The sequence below is a fragment of the Nerophis ophidion genome, linkage group LG14 (genome assembly GCF_033978795.1).
Source record: "Nerophis ophidion isolate RoL-2023_Sa linkage group LG14, RoL_Noph_v1.0, whole genome shotgun sequence".
Lineage (NCBI taxonomy): Eukaryota > Metazoa > Chordata > Actinopteri > Syngnathiformes > Syngnathidae > Nerophis > Nerophis ophidion.
Window position 1 is genome coordinate 51,502,603 of NC_084624.1, and position 19,732 is coordinate 51,522,334.

At 43.1% G+C, this 19,732-nt stretch overlaps 3 protein-coding genes across 3 annotated transcripts in view; 1 reads left to right on the plus strand and 2 right to left on the minus strand.

Moving 5' to 3' along the window:
• Positions 1 to 8,848, minus strand: part of pip4p1a (phosphatidylinositol-4,5-bisphosphate 4-phosphatase 1a) — a 33,458-nt gene extending 24,610 nt beyond the window's left edge. Inside the window, exon 1 of the mRNA XM_061920975.1 lies at positions 8,676 to 8,848. Within this exon, the coding sequence (XP_061776959.1) occupies positions 8,676 to 8,799 (124 nt within the window). The 5' untranslated portion in view covers positions 8,800 to 8,848. The remainder of the gene's footprint in view (positions 1 to 8,675) is intronic.
• Positions 8,849 to 13,139: 4,291 nt separating this feature from the next.
• On the minus strand, positions 13,140 to 19,730 carry dnaaf6 (dynein axonemal assembly factor 6). The gene is made up of 6 exons (XM_061920978.1): positions 18,105 to 19,730; positions 17,970 to 18,036; positions 17,505 to 17,610; positions 17,321 to 17,417; positions 14,754 to 14,839; positions 13,140 to 13,506 (listed from the first exon to the last, which is right to left on the minus strand). The coding sequence occupies exons 1-6, from the start codon at positions 18,201 to 18,203 to the stop codon at positions 13,377 to 13,379; spliced, it is 585 nt and encodes a 194-aa protein (XP_061776962.1). The 5' UTR covers positions 18,204 to 19,730; the 3' UTR covers positions 13,140 to 13,376.
• Positions 18,586 to 19,379, plus strand: LOC133568820 (MICOS complex subunit MIC26-like). The gene has a single exon (XM_061920977.1). It carries the CDS (start codon positions 18,601 to 18,603, stop codon positions 19,246 to 19,248), a length of 648 nt encoding a protein of 215 aa, XP_061776961.1. The 5' UTR covers positions 18,586 to 18,600; the 3' UTR covers positions 19,249 to 19,379.
• Positions 19,731 to 19,732: the final 2 nt, after the last annotated feature.

Here is a 19,732-nt window from a genome sequence, read left to right on the forward strand (position 1 = left end):
CGAGTTCTGCTGAAAGCAGCTTTAGAAGAAAAACACTCCTGGAATGCTGAGAGGGAATCCAACCCAGAGAAAGAGGAAAAGGTTTAAAAGACTGAATTATTACTGATTGTTTTTTTTAAATGTTTCTAATCAAAAAAACAGGCAAATGTTTTAGGATTACGTTTTGAAATTGCACAATCGGTCTGTGATTGGTATAGAGCACTTTTGAACCCGCCCAGGGTTGTGTTCTGAATGGCTGTTTGGTGTGTCAATCAAAACAGGTGTTTTCTCGCTATAGTGGAGGCCCTTAGGGATATTTTCGCTCACTTTTGTCCAAAAAGCACCAAATTTTGCACAGGTGTAGCTCAGGGAATATTTAAATGATTCAGCTAGGGCGCCCGCGCCGGTGACCTTTGCAATCACCACAGCGGCCAATCAAATATGACCGCCACTTGTAATAGCTTTTGTCTCCAACATTTGAAACAGATGAACTACAAATGTAAACTTGGTGTCTCTATCATGTGTTTTCACAATTAGAAATGTGTTGGAACGCTCATTTTTATTTTTGGATTTGTCTAGACCCCTAATTTGTATATTTCCAAGTGGCGTTTTGCTATTCTGAAGAAATTGGAAGTAACTTGGGCATTGTTATGAGTCAAACCTGGTGAACATGCATGATTCCTTTCTAATGTTTATATGAAATGTTAGTATTGGACTGATACCTAAATTTGTGGTATCCTCCAATTGACAAAACTGCACCAAGTGTACGCATCCAGGTTAGTTTGCTGGACCCTCATTGTTGGTGCATGCCCCCTCACATCCACACAATGAGGTGCATGCACAAGTACTAGCGAAGCGCCACAATTAGCCGAATAATGTTTACAGTCCGCTCCGCACAGCTGCTCAAATACATGAAACCGAGTAAGGGTGAGCGATATGTTATCGATATACCGCGGGTTTATCTGCGATATTGAAAATGACTATCGTGATATTCGAGTATACATTCTCACGCAGTTGCTTTTAGCTGCAGGCATTACACTAAAAACTCTTCCCACTCCTTTTTGTCTCTCCTCACAGACAATAAGCACACCTTCTTACATTAGTGAGTTATATTTATATAGCGCTTTTCTCTAGTGACTCAAGGCACTTTACATTGTAAAACCCAATATCTAATTTTTACATTTGAACCAGTGTGGGTGGCACTGGGAGCAGGTGGGTAAAGTGTCTTGCCCAAGGACAGAACGGCAGTGGCTAGGATGGTGGAAGCGGGAATCGAACCTGCAACCTTCAAGTTGCTGACACGGCCACTCTACCAACCGAGCTATGCCGCCCCATTAGTCAAATAGTGTCACGTCATACGTCACATACGTATACGCCCTCGCGGAGCAGAGAGGTAGCAGCATGTGTAATGTTAGCTGTGATGCTAGCGGAGACGTGCGAGTGGTAATACGAGAGAAAGAAGGTGCGAATCTGGTAACAAATGAAGGAAGAATTAATTGCCAAGGAAAACAGCAGGGGGTCCATCGTCTGGTGGTGGTTCGGCTTCAAGCGGGAAGATGTCGAACAGACAACCGTAATTTGTCAAATGTGGTGCTAAAGCGTTGCTAAAAAAAAGTAGCATTACTGCTAATATGTAGCATCATTTGAAAAGTCACCTGCTAATAACTGTTTAATAATACAGTTTTGTTCAATTGACTTAGTTGTGATTTCCTTCTCTGCATGAAAGTTTAAAATGAGTATATATTAATGCAGTATGAACAAAAATGTTTTAATAGGATCATCCTACTGCTGTGATTATATGTATCAAGTGTTAATTCAAGGCTAAGGCAAAAATATTGAGATATCTATCGTGTATCGTGATATGGCCCAATATCGAGATATTAAAAAAAGGCCACATCGCCCAGCCCTAATTCGAGTATACGTTCTCACGCAGTTGCTTTTAGCTGCGGGCATTACACCACAGGCTCTTCTCACTTTTTCGTGTATCTCCTTCTCACAGAGACCTAAACAAGCGCACCTTCTTACATACGTCACATATGCATACGACCTCGCGGAGCAGAGAGGTAGCAGCATGTGTAACGTTAGCTGTGGTGCGAGTGGTAATACGAGATAAAGAAGGTGCGAATCTGGTAACGAAGGAAGAATTAATTGCCAAGAAAAACAGCAGGGGGTCCACCTTCTGGCGGTGGTTTGGCTTCAAGTGGGAATATGTCGAACAAACAACCGTGATTTGTCAAGTGTGGGGCAAAAGCGGTGTTACAAAAAGTAGCATTACTGCTAATATGTAACATCATTTGAAAAGTCACCTGCTAGAGAATGAAGAGTGCTTACTCTGCATGTCAACATCTCCGTTCGGTGCCACACCAACAAAATACCCAGACAACCATTTCCACATCAACACCGTATGAAAAAAATTGTCCAAAACAGAAAGACATAACATCCGCAGGAACCTACCGCATAGCAAAGGACGTACACAATTTGATTTCTTATTATGCAGCTCATCTTTATTTGAAAGTTATCGAAATATCTTGTGTGACATCATGCACAAAAGTGCACTTTATTTGTTTTAAACTATTATAGTGGCGTTCTGTACAAAAAGTGCACTTTAATTTAGTGTTGTTTTGATATGTCATCTTGGTGACATCATGCACAAAAGTGCACTCATAGCTTGTTTTAAAATGTCTCTGACAATCTTGCACTTTCTGTTTTGGAAATGGCATAAATGTTTGTGCCACTGCTTGATAACTGTTTAATAAATACAGTTTTGGTCAATTGACTTAGTTGTGATTTCCCTCTCTGCATGAAAGTTTAAAATGAGCGTATATTAATGCAGTATGAACAAGAATGTTTTTAAGGCCTACTGAAATGAGATTTTCTTATTGAAACGGGTATAGCAGGTCCATTCTATGTGTCATACTTGATCATTTTGCGATATTGCCATATTTTTGCTGAAAGGATTTAGTAGAGAACATCGACGATAAAGTTCGCAACTTTTGGTCGCTAATAAAAAAGCCTTGCCTGTACCGGAAGTAGCAGACGATGTGCGTGTCACGTCACGGGTTGTGGAGCTCCTCACATCCTCACATTGTTTACAATCATGGCCACCAGCAGCGAGAGCGATTCGGACCGAGAAAGGGACGATTTCCCCATTAATTTTAGCAAGGATGAAAGATTCGTGTTTGAGGATAGTGAGAGTGAAGGACTAGAAGAAAAAAAAAAAAAAGACAGGGCAGTGGGAGCGATTCAGATGTTATTAGACACATTTACTAGGATAATTCTGGAAAATCCCTTATCTGCTTATTGTGTAACTAGTGTTGTAGTGAGATTATACTGTCGTACCTGAAAGTCGGAGGGGTGTGGCCACGGGTGTGGTGACCGCCAGTGTCCCTGAGGGAAGCCACGAAGGAGGCAAGAGAGTCGCACCTGCCTCTTTGACATGTCTACAGTAAGAGCCGACTTATTACCACAATTTTCTCACCGAAACCCGCTGGTTGACATGTGGTCGGGAACCATGTTCGCTTGACCGCTCTGTTCCATAGTAAAGCTTCACTTTCGGGAATGTAAACAAGGAAACACCGGCTGTGTTTGTGTTGCTAAAGGCAGCTGCAATACACCGCTTCCCACCTACATCTTTCTTCTTTGACGTCTCCATTATTAATTGAACAAATTGCAAAAGATTCAGCAACACAGATGTCCAGAATACTGTGTAATTATGCGATTAAAGCAGGCTACTTATAGCTGGGATCGGGCTGGAAAAACATGTCCACTACAATCAGAGATGTCACGCGTCATCATACGTGTCATCATATCGACGTTTTCATCAGGATACTTCGCGTGAAATTTAAAATTGCAATTTAGTAAACTAAAAATGCCGTATTGGCATGTGTTCCAATGTTAATATTTTATCATTGATGTATAAACTATCAGACTGCGTGGTCGGTAGTAGTGGGTTTTAGTAGGCCTTTAAATCACCATAAATGATTCCCGGGCGCGACACCGCTGCTGCCCACTGCTCTCCTCACTTCCCAGGGGGTGACCAAGGGGATGGGTCAAATGCAGAGGACACATTTCACCACACCTAGTGTGTGTGTGACAATCATTGGTACTTTAACTTTAATAAGAGTCTCGGAAAGCTGGCGTGCACTAGCAATCACTTGTGCACGCCAGCTTTCCGAGACTCTTATTTCGTTAGCGCATGCAGCATGAAGCAGGGCTTTTATTGTGAAGATGGGAAATGTGCAGTCGGCCTTTAGTTTTGACAGAAGGTACGGCGCGAGAGTCTGTTGAAATAAAAAGTGTTTCTCGCCCTGCTCCCTGTCATTTTTTTTCTTAAAGGCCTACTGAAAGCCACTACTACCAACCACGCAGTCTGATAGTTTGTATATCAATGATGAAATATTCACATTGCAACAGTTTACCAAATAACAATTTCAAATTTCCCGCGGAGTTTCTTGTTGAAAACGTCGCGGAATGATTACGCGTATGATGACGCGCGTTTGTGACGTCTCGGGTTGTAGCTGACATATTAGCTCAGCGCCACACACGGCTAAAAGTAGTCTCTTTTCATCGCATAATTACACAGTAATTTGGATATCTGTGTTGCTGATTTTTTTGCAATTTGTTCAATTAATAATGGAGACGTCAAATTACAATGCTGTTGGTGGAAAGCGGCGGATTGCAGCTGCCTTTAGCAACTGAGACAGAGCCTCTGTTTCTTTGTTTGTTGTGAAGCTTTAACACAGAGCGGTCAAGCTAACATGTTTGTCTACGTCAACCAGCAAGTTTTTGGATGGGAAAATTGTGATATTAAGTCGACTCTTACCGGAGACATCAGTGGAATATGGGACCTCCTGCAGCAGCTGTCAAAAAAAGCAGCTATGAGCTTGGCTCCTCTGCTTCTCTGAGAGACACTGGCGTTCACTGAAGCCATCCGACTTTGAGGTATGACTTTACAATCTCACTAAAACACTATTAAAACATTAAGCAGATAAGGGCTCTTCCAGAATTATCCCAGTAAATGTGTCTAATTACATCTGAAACGCTCACACTGTCTCTGCTTTTTGCAGATGATGTGGTCCTGATGGCTTCATCTGACCGGGATCTTCAGCTCTCGCTGGATCGGTTCGCAGCAGAGTGTGAAGCGACCGGAATGAGAATCAGCACCTCCAAGTCCGAGTCCATGGTTCTCGCCCGGAAAAGGGTGGAATGCCATCTCCGGGTTGGGGAGGAGACCCTGCCCCAAGTGGAGGAGTTCAAATACCTAGGAGTCTTGTTCACGAGTGGGGGAAGAGTGGATCGTGAGATCGACAGGCGGATCGGTGCGGCATCTTCAGTAATGCGGACGTTGTACCGATCCGTTGTGGTGAAGAAGGAGCTGAGCCGGAAGGCAAAGCTCTCAATTTACCGGTCGATCTACGTTCCCATCCTCACCTATGGTCATGAGCTTTGGGTCATGACCGAAAGGATAAGATCACGGGTACAAGCGGCCGAAATGAGTTTCCTCCGCCGTGTGGCGGGGCTCTCCCTTAGAGATAGGGTGAGAAGCTCTGCCATCCGGGAGGAACTCAAAGTAAAGCCGCTGCTCCTCCACATGGAGAGGAGCCAGATGAGGTGGTTCGGGCATCTGGTCAGGATGCCACCCGAACGCCTCCCTAGGGAGGTGTTTAGGGCACGTCCAACCGGTAGGAGGCCACGGGGAAGACCCAGGACACGTTGGGAAGACTATGTCTCCCGGCTGGCCTGGGAACGCCTCGGGATCCCCCGGGAAGAGCTAGACGAAGTGGCTGGGGAGAGGGAAGTCTGGGTTTCCCTGCTTAGGCTGTTGCCCCCGCGACCCGACCTCGGATAAGCGGAAGATGATGGATGGATGGACGCTCACACTGCCGCCGCCCAGAGCCGTTGCTTTTTCTTTCCTTTTTTTTTTTTGTGCTTCAGTCTAACTTTTCTCATCCACAAATCTTTAATCCTCGCTCAAATTAATGGGGAAATCGTCACTTTCTCGGTCCGAATAGCTATTGCTGCTTGAGGCTATGATTATAAACAATGTGAGGATGTGAGGAGCCCTACAACCGATGACGTCACGCACACATCGCCTGCTACTTCCGGTAAAGGCAAGGCTTTTTTATTAGCAACCAAAAGTTGCGAATTTTATCGTCGATGTTCTCTACTAAATCCTTTCCGCAAAAACATGGCAATATTGTGAAATGATCAAGTATGACACATAGAATGGACCTGCTATCCCCGTTTAAATACGAAAATCTCATTTCAGTAGGCCCTTAATAATGATCTCGCAGCAGCCAGCGTCATCTCACAAGACCTTCGGGTCCTATTTCGTTAGCGCAGGCAGCATGAAGCAGGGCTTTTATTGTGAAGATGGGAAATGTGCAGTCGGCCTTTAGAGTTTTGACAGAAGGTACGGCGCGAGAGTCTGTTGAAATAAAAAGTGTTTCTCGCCTTCCTCTCGGTCATTTTTTTTTTAATAATGATCTCGCAGCAGCCAGCGTCATCTGACAAGACCTTTGGGTGCCGTGAATGTCACTCAAGTGACGTCTTGGTGAAGACAGAGGATCGCTCATTTTTAGGTCTATTTTTTTAAAGGCCTACTGAAACCCACTACTACCCACCACGCAGTCTGATAGTTTATATATCAATGATGAAATATTAACATTGCAACACATGCCAATACGGCCTTTTTAGTTTACTAAATTGCAATTTTAAAATTCCCGCAGAGTTTCTTGTTGAAAACGTCGCGGAATGATGACGCGTGTTTGTGACGTCTCGGGTTGTAGGGGACATATTAGCCCAGCACCACACACGGCTAAGAGTCGTCTCTTTTCATCGCATAATTTCACAGTAATTTGGACATTTGTGTTGCTGAATCTTCTGCAATTTGTTCAATTAATAATGGAGACTATAAAGAAGAATGCTGTTGGTGGAAAGCGGCGGATTGCAGCTGCCTTTAGCAACCGAGGCACAGCCTCTGTTTCTTTGTTTGTTGTGAAGCTTTAACACAGAGCGGCCAAGCTAACATGTTTGTCTACGTCAACCAGCAAGTTTTTGGATGGGAAAATTGTGATATTAAGTCGACTCTTACCGGAGACATCAGTGGATTATGGGACTTCCTGCAGCAGCTGTCAAAAAAAGCAGCTATGAGCTTGGCTACTCTGCTTCTCTGAGAGACACTGGCGTTCACCGCAGCCATCCGACTTTGAGGTATGACTTTACAATCTCACTAAAACACTATTAAAACATTAAGCAGATAAGGGCTCTTCAAGAATTATCGTAGTAAATGTGTCTAATTACATCTGAAACGCTATCTGTTTTGGCCCTGCGATTTAGGAGGCTACTTGTGTCTATCTGTGTTGGCCCTGCAACGAGGTGGCGACTTATCCAGGGTGTACCCTGCCTTCCGCCCGATTGTAGCTGAGATAGGCGCCAGCGCCCCCAAACGGAAATAAGCAGTAGTAAATATATGGATGGATGGATGGACGCTCACACTGCCGCCGCCCGGAGCCTTTGCTTTTTCTTTCTTTTTTTTTTTTTTGTGCTTCAGTCTAACTTTTCTCATCCACAAATCTTTCATCCTCGCTCAAATTAATAGGGAAATCGTCGCTTTCTCAGTCCGAATAGCTCTTGCTGCTTGAGGCTATGATTCTAAACAATGTGAGGAGCCCTACAACCCGTGACGTCGTCTGCTTCTTACGGTAAAGGCAAGGCTTTTTTATTAGCGACCAAAAGTTGCGAACTTTATCGTCGATGTTCTCTACTAAAATATGGCAATATTGCAATATGATCAAGTATGACACATGGAATGGACCTGCTATCCCCGTTTAAATACGAAAATCTCATTTCAGTAGGCCTTTAATAATGATCTCGCAGCAGCCAGCGTCATCTCACAAGACCTTCGGGTGCCGTTCAATCAATCAATCAATCAATCAATCAATCAATGTTTATTTATATAGCCCCAAATCACAAATGTCTCAAAGGACTGCACAAATCATTACGACTACAACATCCTCGGAAGAACCCACAAAAGGGCAAGGAAAACTCACACCCAGTGGGCAGGGAGAATTCACATCCGTTAATGTCAATCAAGTGACGTCTTGGTGAAGATTGATGACTGCTAATTTTTAGGTCTATTTTATTTAAAAGCCTGGCTGGCGGATCGACTGACACATCCTCCGCGGTCGCCCGGTAGCTCGCGATCGAAGTGGCTGGGGAGAGGGGAAGTCTGGGCTTCCCTGCTTAGGCTGCTGCCCCCGCGACCCAACCTCGGATAAGCGGAATAAGATGGATGGATATCGTGCATCGCGATATGGCCCAAAAAATATCGATATTAAAAAAAGGCCATATCGCCCAGCCCTACAACCGAGTTAAAATTACCTACAGCTGAGTCGCGACTATGATGAGACGCAAAGTGTGGCGTTTTCTCAGCATTTCTGGGTGCTAACAAGAGCTAGCTCCCAGGCTAAAACAACAGGGCTAGCTAGTTAGTGTATCGATGGCTTCCGGGTCAGTAGAGAACGTTCTCGATTGAAGGAACACCTTTTGTTGCAGTCGGCAGGAAGGGAACACCCAGACAGAACGTCCCTGACAAGGGGGGAAAACATCGAGCTAGCCGGATGCTAAGCTAAGGAGGATGCCGCCGAATGGGGCGTAGAAGAGAAGGCGAGCACAGTGGCGGCGGAGCTACTCACTCTGCGGCTTGTTGCCCGCCACGCCGTAAGGCGCCGCGCCGGGGGACAAACCTCCGTTGCCGCCGCCGCCGAGAGCACCATCTCCTAAATCTGACAGGAGCGGGGACCTCTCGCCGTCCGCCATACCGAGAGAGCCAGGCGCGTTGGGCGGGGGTGAGAGAAGCGCGCTGAGCTCGCTTCACTCGTGCGGGGATTTGTATTGTTGTGGCGGAAATGACAGTCACGTGACCATGACGTCACCAGAACCGCCACGACCGGGTTGGTTTTGATTTTATTGTGCCTTTAAAAAAGATTTAGAACTCTATATTAAGACATTCTCTACCTCTAACAACCAAAAAGCTGTGAAAACGATGATGCATTATTCCAAATTTAAGTTATTTACTGCATTTGAGTGAGCATATGGCTTTGCACTATATATATATATATATATATATATCCATCCATCCATCCATTTTCTACCGCTTATTCCCTTTCGGGGTCGCGGGGGGCGCTGGCGCCTATCTCAGATACAATCGGGCGGAAGGCGGGGTACACCCTGGACAAGTCGCCACCTCATCGCAGGGCCAACACAGATAGACAGACAACATTCACACTCACATTCACACACTAGGGCCAATTTAGTGTTGCCAATCAACCTATCCCCAGGTGCATGTCTTTGGAAGTGGGAGGAAGCCGGAGTACCCGGAGGGAACCCACGCATTCACGGGGAGAACATGCAAACTCCACACAGAAAGATCCCGAGCCTGGATTTGAACCCAGGACTGCAGTACCTTCGTATTGTGAGGCAGACGCACTAACCCCTCTGCCACCATATATATATATATATATATATATATATATATATATATATATATATATATATATATATAGTGCAAAGCCATATGCACACTATATATATATATATATATATATATATATATATATATATTTATATATATAAATACAGTGGGGCAAAAAAGTATTTAGTCAGCGTGCAAGTTCTCCCACTTAAAATTGTGACAGAGGTCTGTACAGGACTGTCTCAGAAAATTAGAATATTGTGATAAAGTCCTTTATTTTCCGTAATGCAACTAAAAACATGAAAATGTCATACATTCTGGATTCATTACACATCAACTGAAATATTGCAAGCCTTTTATTATTTCATTGATGCTGATTATGGCATTCAGTTTAAGAAAACTCCAAAATCCTATCTCCGAAAATTAGAATATTTCCTCAGACCGAGATAAAAAAAAAAAGATTTATAACAGCAAAACAAAATCAAACATTTGAAAATGTCAATTAATGCACTCAGTACTTTGTTCGGAATCCTTTAGCACGGATTACTGCATCAATGCGGCAGGGCATGGAGGCAATCGGCCTGTGGCATTGCTGAGGTGTTATGGATGCCCAGGATGCTTCAATAGTGGCCTTTAGCTCATTTGCATTATTGGGTCTGGTGTCTTTCAGCTTCTTCACAATAACCCACAAATTCTCTATGAGGTTCAGGTCAGGGGAGTTGGCAGGCCAATGGAGGACAGTAATGCCATGGTCAGTACACCAGTTACTGCTGGTTTTGGCACTGTGGACAGGTGCCAGATCATGCTGGAAAATGAAATCATCATCTCCATAGAGCTTTTCAACAGATGCAGCTTCAATAGCCGTATTCCCATGGTCAAGCCACTCCTGAACTCTAGACAACGAAATGCAATGGTTTGGGGAGCCATGTCAGCTGCTGGTTTTGGTCCACTGTGTTTCATCAAGTCCAGATACAATGCAGCTGTGTACATGCTTCCATCTGTTGTAAAGCTCTATGGAGATGATCCAGGCCAGCCGGGAGACATAGTCTTCCCAACATATCCTGGGTCTTCCCTGTGGCCTCCTGCCGGTCGGACGTGCCCCAAACACCTCCTGAACAGATGCCCGAACCTGAGGTGGTTTTATATATATATATATATATATATATATATATATATATATATATATATATATATATATATATGTGTGTGTGTGTGTGTGTGTATATATATTAAAAAGGTAAAGTACCAATGATAATCATACACATTTGACCCATCCCCTTGTTGACCCCCTGGGAGGCGAGGGGAGCAGTGAGCAGCAGCGGTGGCCGCGCCCGGGAATCATTTTTGGTGATAGAACCCCAAATTCCAACCTAAGGTACCAATGACAGTCACACACATTCGACCCATCTCCTTGTTCACCCCCTGGGAGATAAGTGGAGCAGTGAGCAGCAGCGGTGGCCACGCCCGAGATTGGTGATTGAACCCCAAATTCCAACCTGAGTGCCATGCAGGGAGGTAATGAATCCCATTTTTATAGTCTTTGGTATGACTCGGCCAGGGTTTGAACTCACGACCAACCAATCTCAGGGCAGACACTCTAACCACAAGGCCAAATTATTACCACTCGGTCAAAACAATTGGGGACACCTGGCTTAGCATTGCTGAAGATTTTTTCTATTCAAGTTGTTCTTGGCTCTCAAGAAACTTGACTTTAAACATTTACCGCTAATGTTTATGTGTTTTTTTCTGAATTAAACATGTTGCCCTTCTCGGCGAGCCTATGCTTATTGTAGCAAAGTGTGCAGCAAATAATCCACACATGAATAAGAAAACATGAAAACAAATTTCCTATTCAGAATTTTGAAAATAAATCAGATTTATTGACCAAGTGTGATTAACACACAAGGGATGTGACTTGGTAGACTGTGCTCTTTGTTCAATGATTTGCATGAAATAAATATTGTGTGTTGTACAAAATTATACTTTGTTTTTTCTTTCATCAAACGCACGGCCCGCGATAAAACCTGTCTGTGATCAGACTCACAGACAGGTTTTATCAGGCCCGTGAGATTATTTTGGTAAGTATCAAAATTAACTGAAATTTTTGGAATGAAAGAAACTGCTGTTCTAAATGTGTCCACTGGGTGTCGCAAAAGCATCTCTTTGTATTCCCTGCCGCAGGAGTGCGCATGACTTCAGAGGGGGCGGAGCTAAGATAGAGGACTGGGGACACATTATCTGGGCGCACATAAACATGCTGAAGTAACATGTATCCCCTTCTAACACCATGTGTTAATCATGAAATTAGTCCTAATGTGTCATGTTCTGTGGTCTGGATTCTGTTTAGTTTAGTTTTTGACTCCATTAGTTCCTGTTTTTGCGTTGTTTCCATGACAACCGTTAGTCTCACCTGCCTCATTTGTTTGAACTCACACACCTGTTGTTAATCATGTCACTATTATTTAAGCCTGTAGTTGCCAGGTAGTCGACATTACTCTAATGACATCATTCATCGCTTGCTCTGCCCATGTTGGATCTCTTGTGTTTGTTCAGTCCATGCCATAGTCGTCACCGAAAGTGTTTTTGTTTCATCTTCATAGTTCTCTGCCTTTGTGTAAGTTTTGTTCCCTGCATTAGGTTTTGTGCTTCCACTGTGAGTGCCTTTTGTTTGTAGCTTTTGAGTTGAAATCAAAATTATGTCTTTACCTTCAAGCTGTGTCCGGTCCAGTTCGTTTGCATTCCGGGAAAACAACCCTCGCAGCAAGCTGCATCAAAGTCCAAGTTCTTACAAAATTCACAAGTTTTGTAGTAGATGATGCTACATATGTACAGAATAAACCACATGTTAGTACATCAGTTGAGGAAAATGAGTCAATAATAATAACATCCTGTAATTTGATTTTGATATTACTATTTATTAGATCTTATGATAGATTAACATTTTATACCGATGAGAGCATTTCAAAACTCTGCCAGACTCACGATAATCACATCATTTATTCGGAAATTATAAAAAATGAAGACTACCACGGACAGCAACATGTAAGTGTAAAAAAACCTATTATTTGTATGTTTTCAGATTGTGGCTTTTTCTATTTTCAAACAAAAACAATATGAAGTATGTCTTTATTTTTAAGTTATCATGACATGATTTCACCAGTCCGTCCCACTTGGGAATATATTTTCCTCTATGTGGCCCCTGAGCTAAAATGAGTTTGACACCCCTGATCTAGGCCAGCGGTTCTCAAACGGGGGTACGCGTACCCCTAGGGGTACTTGAAGGTATGCCAAGGGGTACGTGAGATTTTTAAAAAATATTCTAAAAATAGCAGCAATTTAAAAATACTTTATAAATATATTTATTGAATAATACTTCAACAAAATATGAATGTAAATTCATAAACTGTGAAAAAAAATACAACAATGCAATATTCAGTGTTGACAGCTAGATTAGTTTGTGGACATTTTCCATAAATATTGATGTTAAAGATTTTTTGGTGAAGAAATGTTTAGAATTAAGTTGATGAATCCAGATGGATCTCTATTACAATCCCCAAAAAAGGCACTTTAAGTTGATGATTACTTCTATGTGTAGAAATCTTTATTTATAATTAAATCACTTGATTTAAGTTTTTAGTTTTTTTTACATCTTTTTTTCCCAAATAGTTCAAGCAATATTTTGCACTGTTATACAATTTAATACATCAGAAACTGATGACATAGTGCTGTATTTTACTTCTTTATCTCTTTTTTTCAACCAAAAATGCTTAGCTCTGATTAGGGGGTACTTGAATTAAAAAAATGTTCACAGGGGGTACATCAGTGAAGAAAGGTTGAGAACCACTAATCAAGACCATCAAGAGGGTTCCACCTGAATCCGATCCAGGCCGGACGTACTTTTACGGGCCGGAGCGGTTCTGTCTCACGGCATGTTGACAGCATCCAGCGGTCGATTCATGAGAAGAGTCACTTCTAGCTCTTCCCTCTCGCTAAAGAACTGGGCCTTCCCCTCCTGATGGAGGACGGGGTGTGGGAGATGGAGACCCAGTTTACTGCAAAGGTAAAAGACAATAATATGCAGGTTAGAGATCAGGCGTTGTGCATCTTTAAAGAAGATGGAAGAGTGTAGTGAAAGGAGGTAGATCAGGGGTCTCAAACTCAATTTACCTGGGGGCCACTAGATGCAGAAACTAGGTGAGGCTGGGCCGCAAGAATAGATTTCTTAAAAATATCTAACAAGGAATTTTTAATGAATTTCACCTTCTTTGAATGACTTTCCCGCCCTAGCAACATACCTGCCAACTCTCGCGATCTTTCCGGGAAACACCCGAATATCAGTGCCCCTCCCGACAATCTCCCGATGCAATCAATCTCCTGGTTTTCGCCCGGACAATAATATTAAGGGCGTGCATTGATGGCACTGCCTTTAACGTTGTCTACAACCTGCCGTCTCGTCCGCTTTTCCACCATACAAGCAGTATGCCGGCCCAGGCACATATTGTATGGGGCTTCAGCAGACCCACGGAAGTGACTGCAAGGCATACTTGATCAACAACCATACGGGCCACACTGAGGGTGGCCTTATAAACAACTGTTACAAATATGCGCCACACTGTGAACCCACACCAAACAAGATTGTGGGAGAGCATCCGCACCGTAACACAATATAAACACAACAGAACAAATACCCAGAATCCAATGCAGCCCTAACTCTTCCGGGCTACAATATACAACCCTGTCCCCTATTGTAGCCCGGAAGAGTTAGGGCTGCATGGGATTCTGGGTATTTGTTCTGTTGTGTTTATGTTGTGTTACGGTGCGGATGTTCTCCCAAAATGTGTGTGTCATTCTTGTTTGGTGTAGGTTCACAGTGTGGCACATATTTGCAACAGTGTTAAAGTTGTTTATACGGCCACCCTCAGTGTGACCTGTGTGGCTGTTGATTAACTATGTCTTGCAGTCACTTACTACATCTACAGAAGCTAAATACAACATGTTGCTGTGCTGGCACACTCTTTGTACAGGTTGTAGAGGATGCTAAAGGCAGTGCATCCAACATTGTTGTTCGGGTGATAGTCAGGAGAATATTGTCCCTCGAGGAAAACTAAAAATTGGGAGTCACCCGGAAAAATCGAGGGTATACAAGTATGACGCTGTAAAGCGGCATTCATATTAAACTCGCGGGCCGCACCAACATAACCTTTTCATGTCAAGGTGCGGGCCGCAATTGGGGTTTGAGACCCCTGATGTAGATGGAAACGTCTCGTATGTAAAGGACAACTAAAAGAGCACTTCTTACTACTTAGGTGTCCGCAGGTCAAGAAACTTTTCTTTCACGTCCAGGGTAACGTCTGACGCTTTGCTGTCTGGAAGTTTGATTTTCACCTGAAAGGTTAAATATTTATTGTCACCTTTATACAGGATATTTGACTGTTGTGTAAAAGTAAGGGTACATCATTTTCACTTCCGATACAATATCGATATTGGATTGGTTATTGGTCGATATCAGCAGAAATCATTCACACTTTTACTATTTTGTTGTGTGGAATGTTAGAAAAAGCTTGATCAAGTGAAGTGGTAGGTATGAAAAAACACAAACCTATGTATCATTCACTATCTGGAATGGACTCATGCTGTCTTTAAATTAAAGTGGAGTGTTCATTGTTTTTATGGGTCACAATAGTTCATTAAGTTAAGCTCACGACAATGAATTGATTAACATGGACCCCGACTTAAACAAGTTGAAAAACTCATTCGGGTGTTACCATTTAGTGGTCAAATGTACATAATATGCACTGTACTTTTGACTACAACGTTGTACAGTTGTGGTCAAAAGACTTGGCTCGTCTTAAGTTTGCTGCTTGTCAAGATGGGGGGGGGGGGGGGGGCTGACGGACTACTTGGGACATGGCGTGAAGGTGAAAACATGATTTAATTTTAACACTAGCACAGTACAAACGAAAGGTGCGCACAAGGCGGAGACACAAACTTAGCGTAGGGAAATAAAAACTAACTTAGACAGACTATGGACATGAAACCAAAAAAAAAAACCACTTACTGTGACGTGGAAAGAGCAGCACAAACTATGAGGTGAAAAAAACTAGCATGAAAAGAACAATGACGCCAGGCCGACTGCCTGGCAACTACAAGCTTAAATAATAGTGACATGATTATCACCGGTGCGTGAGTCCTAAAAAAATGAGGTGCGTGAGTCCAGATAAGTACAGGTGAAACTAATGAGTGGTCATGGAAACTAAAACAAACCAGGGTGCGCAAAAATAGGAACTAATGGAGTCAAAAACAAACAAATAACTAAACAAAACATGATCACAAGACATGACAATGCTGATCACATGGAGAAATATAAGACCTTCTGGAAGAAAGTTTTGTGGTCGGATGAAACAAAAATTTAGCTGTTTGGCCACAATACCCAGCAATATGTTTGGAGGAGAAAATGTGAGGTCTTTAATCCCAGGAACACCATACATACCCTCAGGCATGGTGGTGGTAGTATTTTGCTCTGGGCCTGTTTTGCTGCCAATGGAACTGGTGCTTTACAGAGAGTAAGTGGGACAATGAAAAAGGAGGATTACCTCCAAATTCTTCAGGACAATCTAAAATCATCAGCCCGGAGGTTGGGTCTTGGGCGCAGTTGGGTGTTCCAACAGGACAATGACCCCAAACACATATAGAAAAATGTAAAATTCCATTACGGTTTTTAAGGCAGTCTGTCAAAACGTTTTTAGCATTCAATCAGACATTTTTGTTAAGTTTTGTATTAGTGTCCCTAAAAATAGATATACCGGCCCACAGACACATTTTTTTGTCTAATTGTGGCCCCAGAGTCAAAATAATATAGTAGCCTATAGTCGTAAACACTTTGCTTGTGTTGAAGATGTTGGATACAAGCTGATATGATAACACTTTTTGTTTTTTTGCCGATATCGGACTGACATCCAATATTAATATCTTGGTAGAAAATTGATGGATGGATGGATGAGGACAACCTTCGAGTTAAGTGACCAAACGGCCTAATTTTGTCCTAGAAAAGCCATCCATCTATCCCTTTTCTACCGTTTGTCCATTTTGGGGTGGCGGGGGGTGCTGGAGCCTATCTCAGCTGCATTCGGGCGGAAGGCGGTGTACACCCTGGACAAGTCGCCACCTCATCGCAGAGCCAACACAGATAGACAGACAACATTCACACTCACATTCACACACTCGGGCCATATTTAGTGTTGCCAATCAACCTATCAGTCAAAGCGTGGACTTTGGGGTTTGTTTTCCCGAAGGCAAAGGAAAGTTGGCGCGGGCAAGGCGTGAAGGTAAGGACATGTTTTAATATTAACTCTCGAAAAGAGGAACAAACAAAAGGCGCTCACAATGGAGGTACAAAACTTGGCTAATGAACAAAAACTTGCACAAAGGCAGAAACTATGAACATGAAACAAAACTCGATAACTGTGACATAAATGACCAAAAACTTATGTGGCATGGCAAGAAAAAAAACTATGGAGTGTACCTGACTTACTGGCAACTTTCAGGTTTAAATAATAGGTACATTATTTAGTGAAAACAGTTGCGTGACCTAGGGACAGGTGAAAACTAATTGGTTGGCATGGTAACAAAGCAAACAAGGAAGTGCAAAAACAGGAAACAATGGAGTCTTAAGCAAAACAGAACATAACTAAACAAAACATGATCACAAGTCATAACACTTATCCCCAGGTGCATGTTTTTGGAAGTGGGAAAATGAATAGGTGAAAATAAATATTATATATGCACCTTTATACTGATCCTCAATAAAAAAACTGAGTGTTGCAAAATGTCATTGAAATCAGTGTTTTGTGTGAAAACCTAACTTACCAGCATGGCTTCACAGCACATGGAGGACGGATCCTTTCTGTTGAGGCCCAAAAATACATCTTCTGTCCCCACACTCTGCTTGAGCATGACTTCATATCTGCAAACACCCATAAAACATTTGTTGAGGTCCGTGCAGGACACAAAAGGAGGTAATATTTTGGTTTCTGCTCCTTTGAAAACCGACTCGGGCTGTGGTCGCGGGTCTGTGAGATCATCATACTGAGGGCCCTCGGGCACCTCGTCCACGCTCCATACGTCTTTGCTGTTCTCTTTCGCGTAGACAGGCGGCACTGAAATGCAAAAGTAAGCTCTCACCTGGCAGGCGTTGATTTTATTTTATATGGAAGTAGAATTGTCTCACAGCATATGATACTAGTACATTAGTAAACGCAAATTTGTAAATATATTTTGGAGATTTGAATATACCGTATTTCTTCAAGGAAATACGGTATATTCAAATCTCCAAAATATGTTTACAAATTTGCGTTTATTAATCCAAATTATTTATGTATTTGTCCATCACATTTGTATTTGTATATTTATTAATATATGCATATGTATTAATATCATATTGATATATATATATATATATATATATATATAAGTTGATGTGAGACAATTCTACTTCCATGGTTTTACGACTTGTTACCTTCTTTGTCCTTTTTCTTGGGAGGGCCAATGTTTCCTGGACTCATCTTTGCATACGGAGACACGTTCTGCAGACATTTGGAGGTTTGGTCAGAAAAATGACAGCAATGGCAAATAAAAGAATGCAGAACTGTACTTTATAATCGTCCTCGTCGTCGTCATCCTTTTGCTGGTTGGAGAGTAAGGCAGACAGCGCCTGGAGATTCTGGGCGGATGATACTCCAAGATATTCCATTTTTTACAAATATGTTTTTTTTTGTACTAAAATAAATCGTGCAAAGTGTGTGTGGTGTTTTTCAGTTGCCATTGGCGCTTTGTGTTTTCTGTAGACGCTGCGGTTGCCGTGGTGACCCATGACGTCACAGGGGATTTTTTTTTTTGCACGTAATTACAAAAAAAAAGTTTAGATTATACAAGTCGTCACTTTTTTTAAGAGGAAATACGAAGAGTGACAATTAAAGCAAACCACTTCGGTGGATTCGTTTTTCAGCAAAAAAAATAACCCCAATTAACACAAGGTTAATATTACAAGGGGCGTTTTATGAGTGTAAAACAATATAAACTATATTGGTCAAATTTATATGAATTATGATGGTATAAATGCGTGTTTAATACAGCCTGGCTGAGGATTAATGTCCCTCCTGACACGCCGTAGTCACGCATGGTTGCCGGGGATCATGTTGAAGGTGACAGGCAGAGTCCTCATGGCCGGAGCCTTCACCTCATGGCCGGCTACCGTCCTGGCCGCGGCCGGTGACGGAAAGAAACAAGCAGCGTCGAGGAACCGGGACGACCTCTCCGTGTACCCCGCCTCGGGCCAGCAGGACGCCGATTCCGAGGAGCCTGAAGGGGGTCAACTGGAGAGAAGTATCGCCACCCTCCGGCAGCTGGCGGAACCGTACTCGGCTTGGTGTCGGACCACATACGACCACCTGGAACCTAAAGTCCAAAGCGTGGTTCGGTGCGGTCGTGACACTCTCACGTTCCTCAAAGACCCACCGGGGGACTTCTACGCGCGGGCTGGAATCATCGGCTTCACCGGCGTGCTGGGGCTGCTTCTCGGAAGACGTTCCCGGGTGAAGAGGCTCATCTACCCGGCGAGTCTGATGGCAGTCAGCGCCTCCCTCTACTACCCGGAGCGGGCAGCGGCCATCGCAAAGTCCGCCGGGGACGCCCTGTATGATGGTGCCGTGTACAGCTACGCTGCCCTGGACAAGATGCTCCATCCCCCGAGCAAAAAAGCCGAGGGAGGTAATAACGACTCAGGGGGGAGACGCTGAAGGTGTTGGACAATGCAAATGTTACTTTGTACACTGTTGACAACTCAGGCTGGACATGGCTTGCCACCATGCTTCTTACTTGAATATATATTTATGCAAATAAGTAATAAAATGTCCCCCCCTTGTTTAAATTCTGGAGTGTTCTAATATGACTGCCACTGTTTTACAACTTGGCAGTTCTTCTGCTTATCCGAGGTCGGGTCGCGGGGGCAGCAGCCTAAGCAGGGAAGCCCAGACTTCCGTCTCCCCAGCCACTTCGTCTAGTTCAGGGGTGTCAAACTCATTTAAGATGGGGGGCTGTCACGCCAAATTTCTTCTCCCTACAAAAACCTTCGCCCCCCATTTACTTCCGGGGTCAGGATTAATAGACGTTTTGTTAACGCTATATTATAAAAATATAACGCTATATTATAAAAATACAGACGTTTTGTTAACGCTATATTATAAACATTTTTTTAAAACAATTTACAAACACATGCTATGG

Bases quoted from the DNA above. Each gene is read 5' to 3' on its own strand.
- dnaaf6 (XM_061920978.1), bottom strand. From the start codon at position 18,203: ATGGAATATCTTGGAGTATCATCCGCCCAGAATCTCCAGGCGCTGTCT. The intron at 17,611-17,969 runs GTAACAAGTCGT...TTTGCATTTCAG, and splicing joins CAAGAAAAAGGACAAAGAAG to TGCCGCCTGTCTACGCGAAA. The intron at 17,418-17,504 runs GTCGGTTTTCAA...GGGTGTTTGCAG, and splicing joins GACCCGCGACCACAGCCCGA to ATATGAAGTCATGCTCAAGC.
- LOC133568820 (XM_061920977.1), top strand. From the start codon at position 18,601: ATGTCCCTCCTGACACGCCGTAGTCACGCATGGTTGCCGGGGATCATG.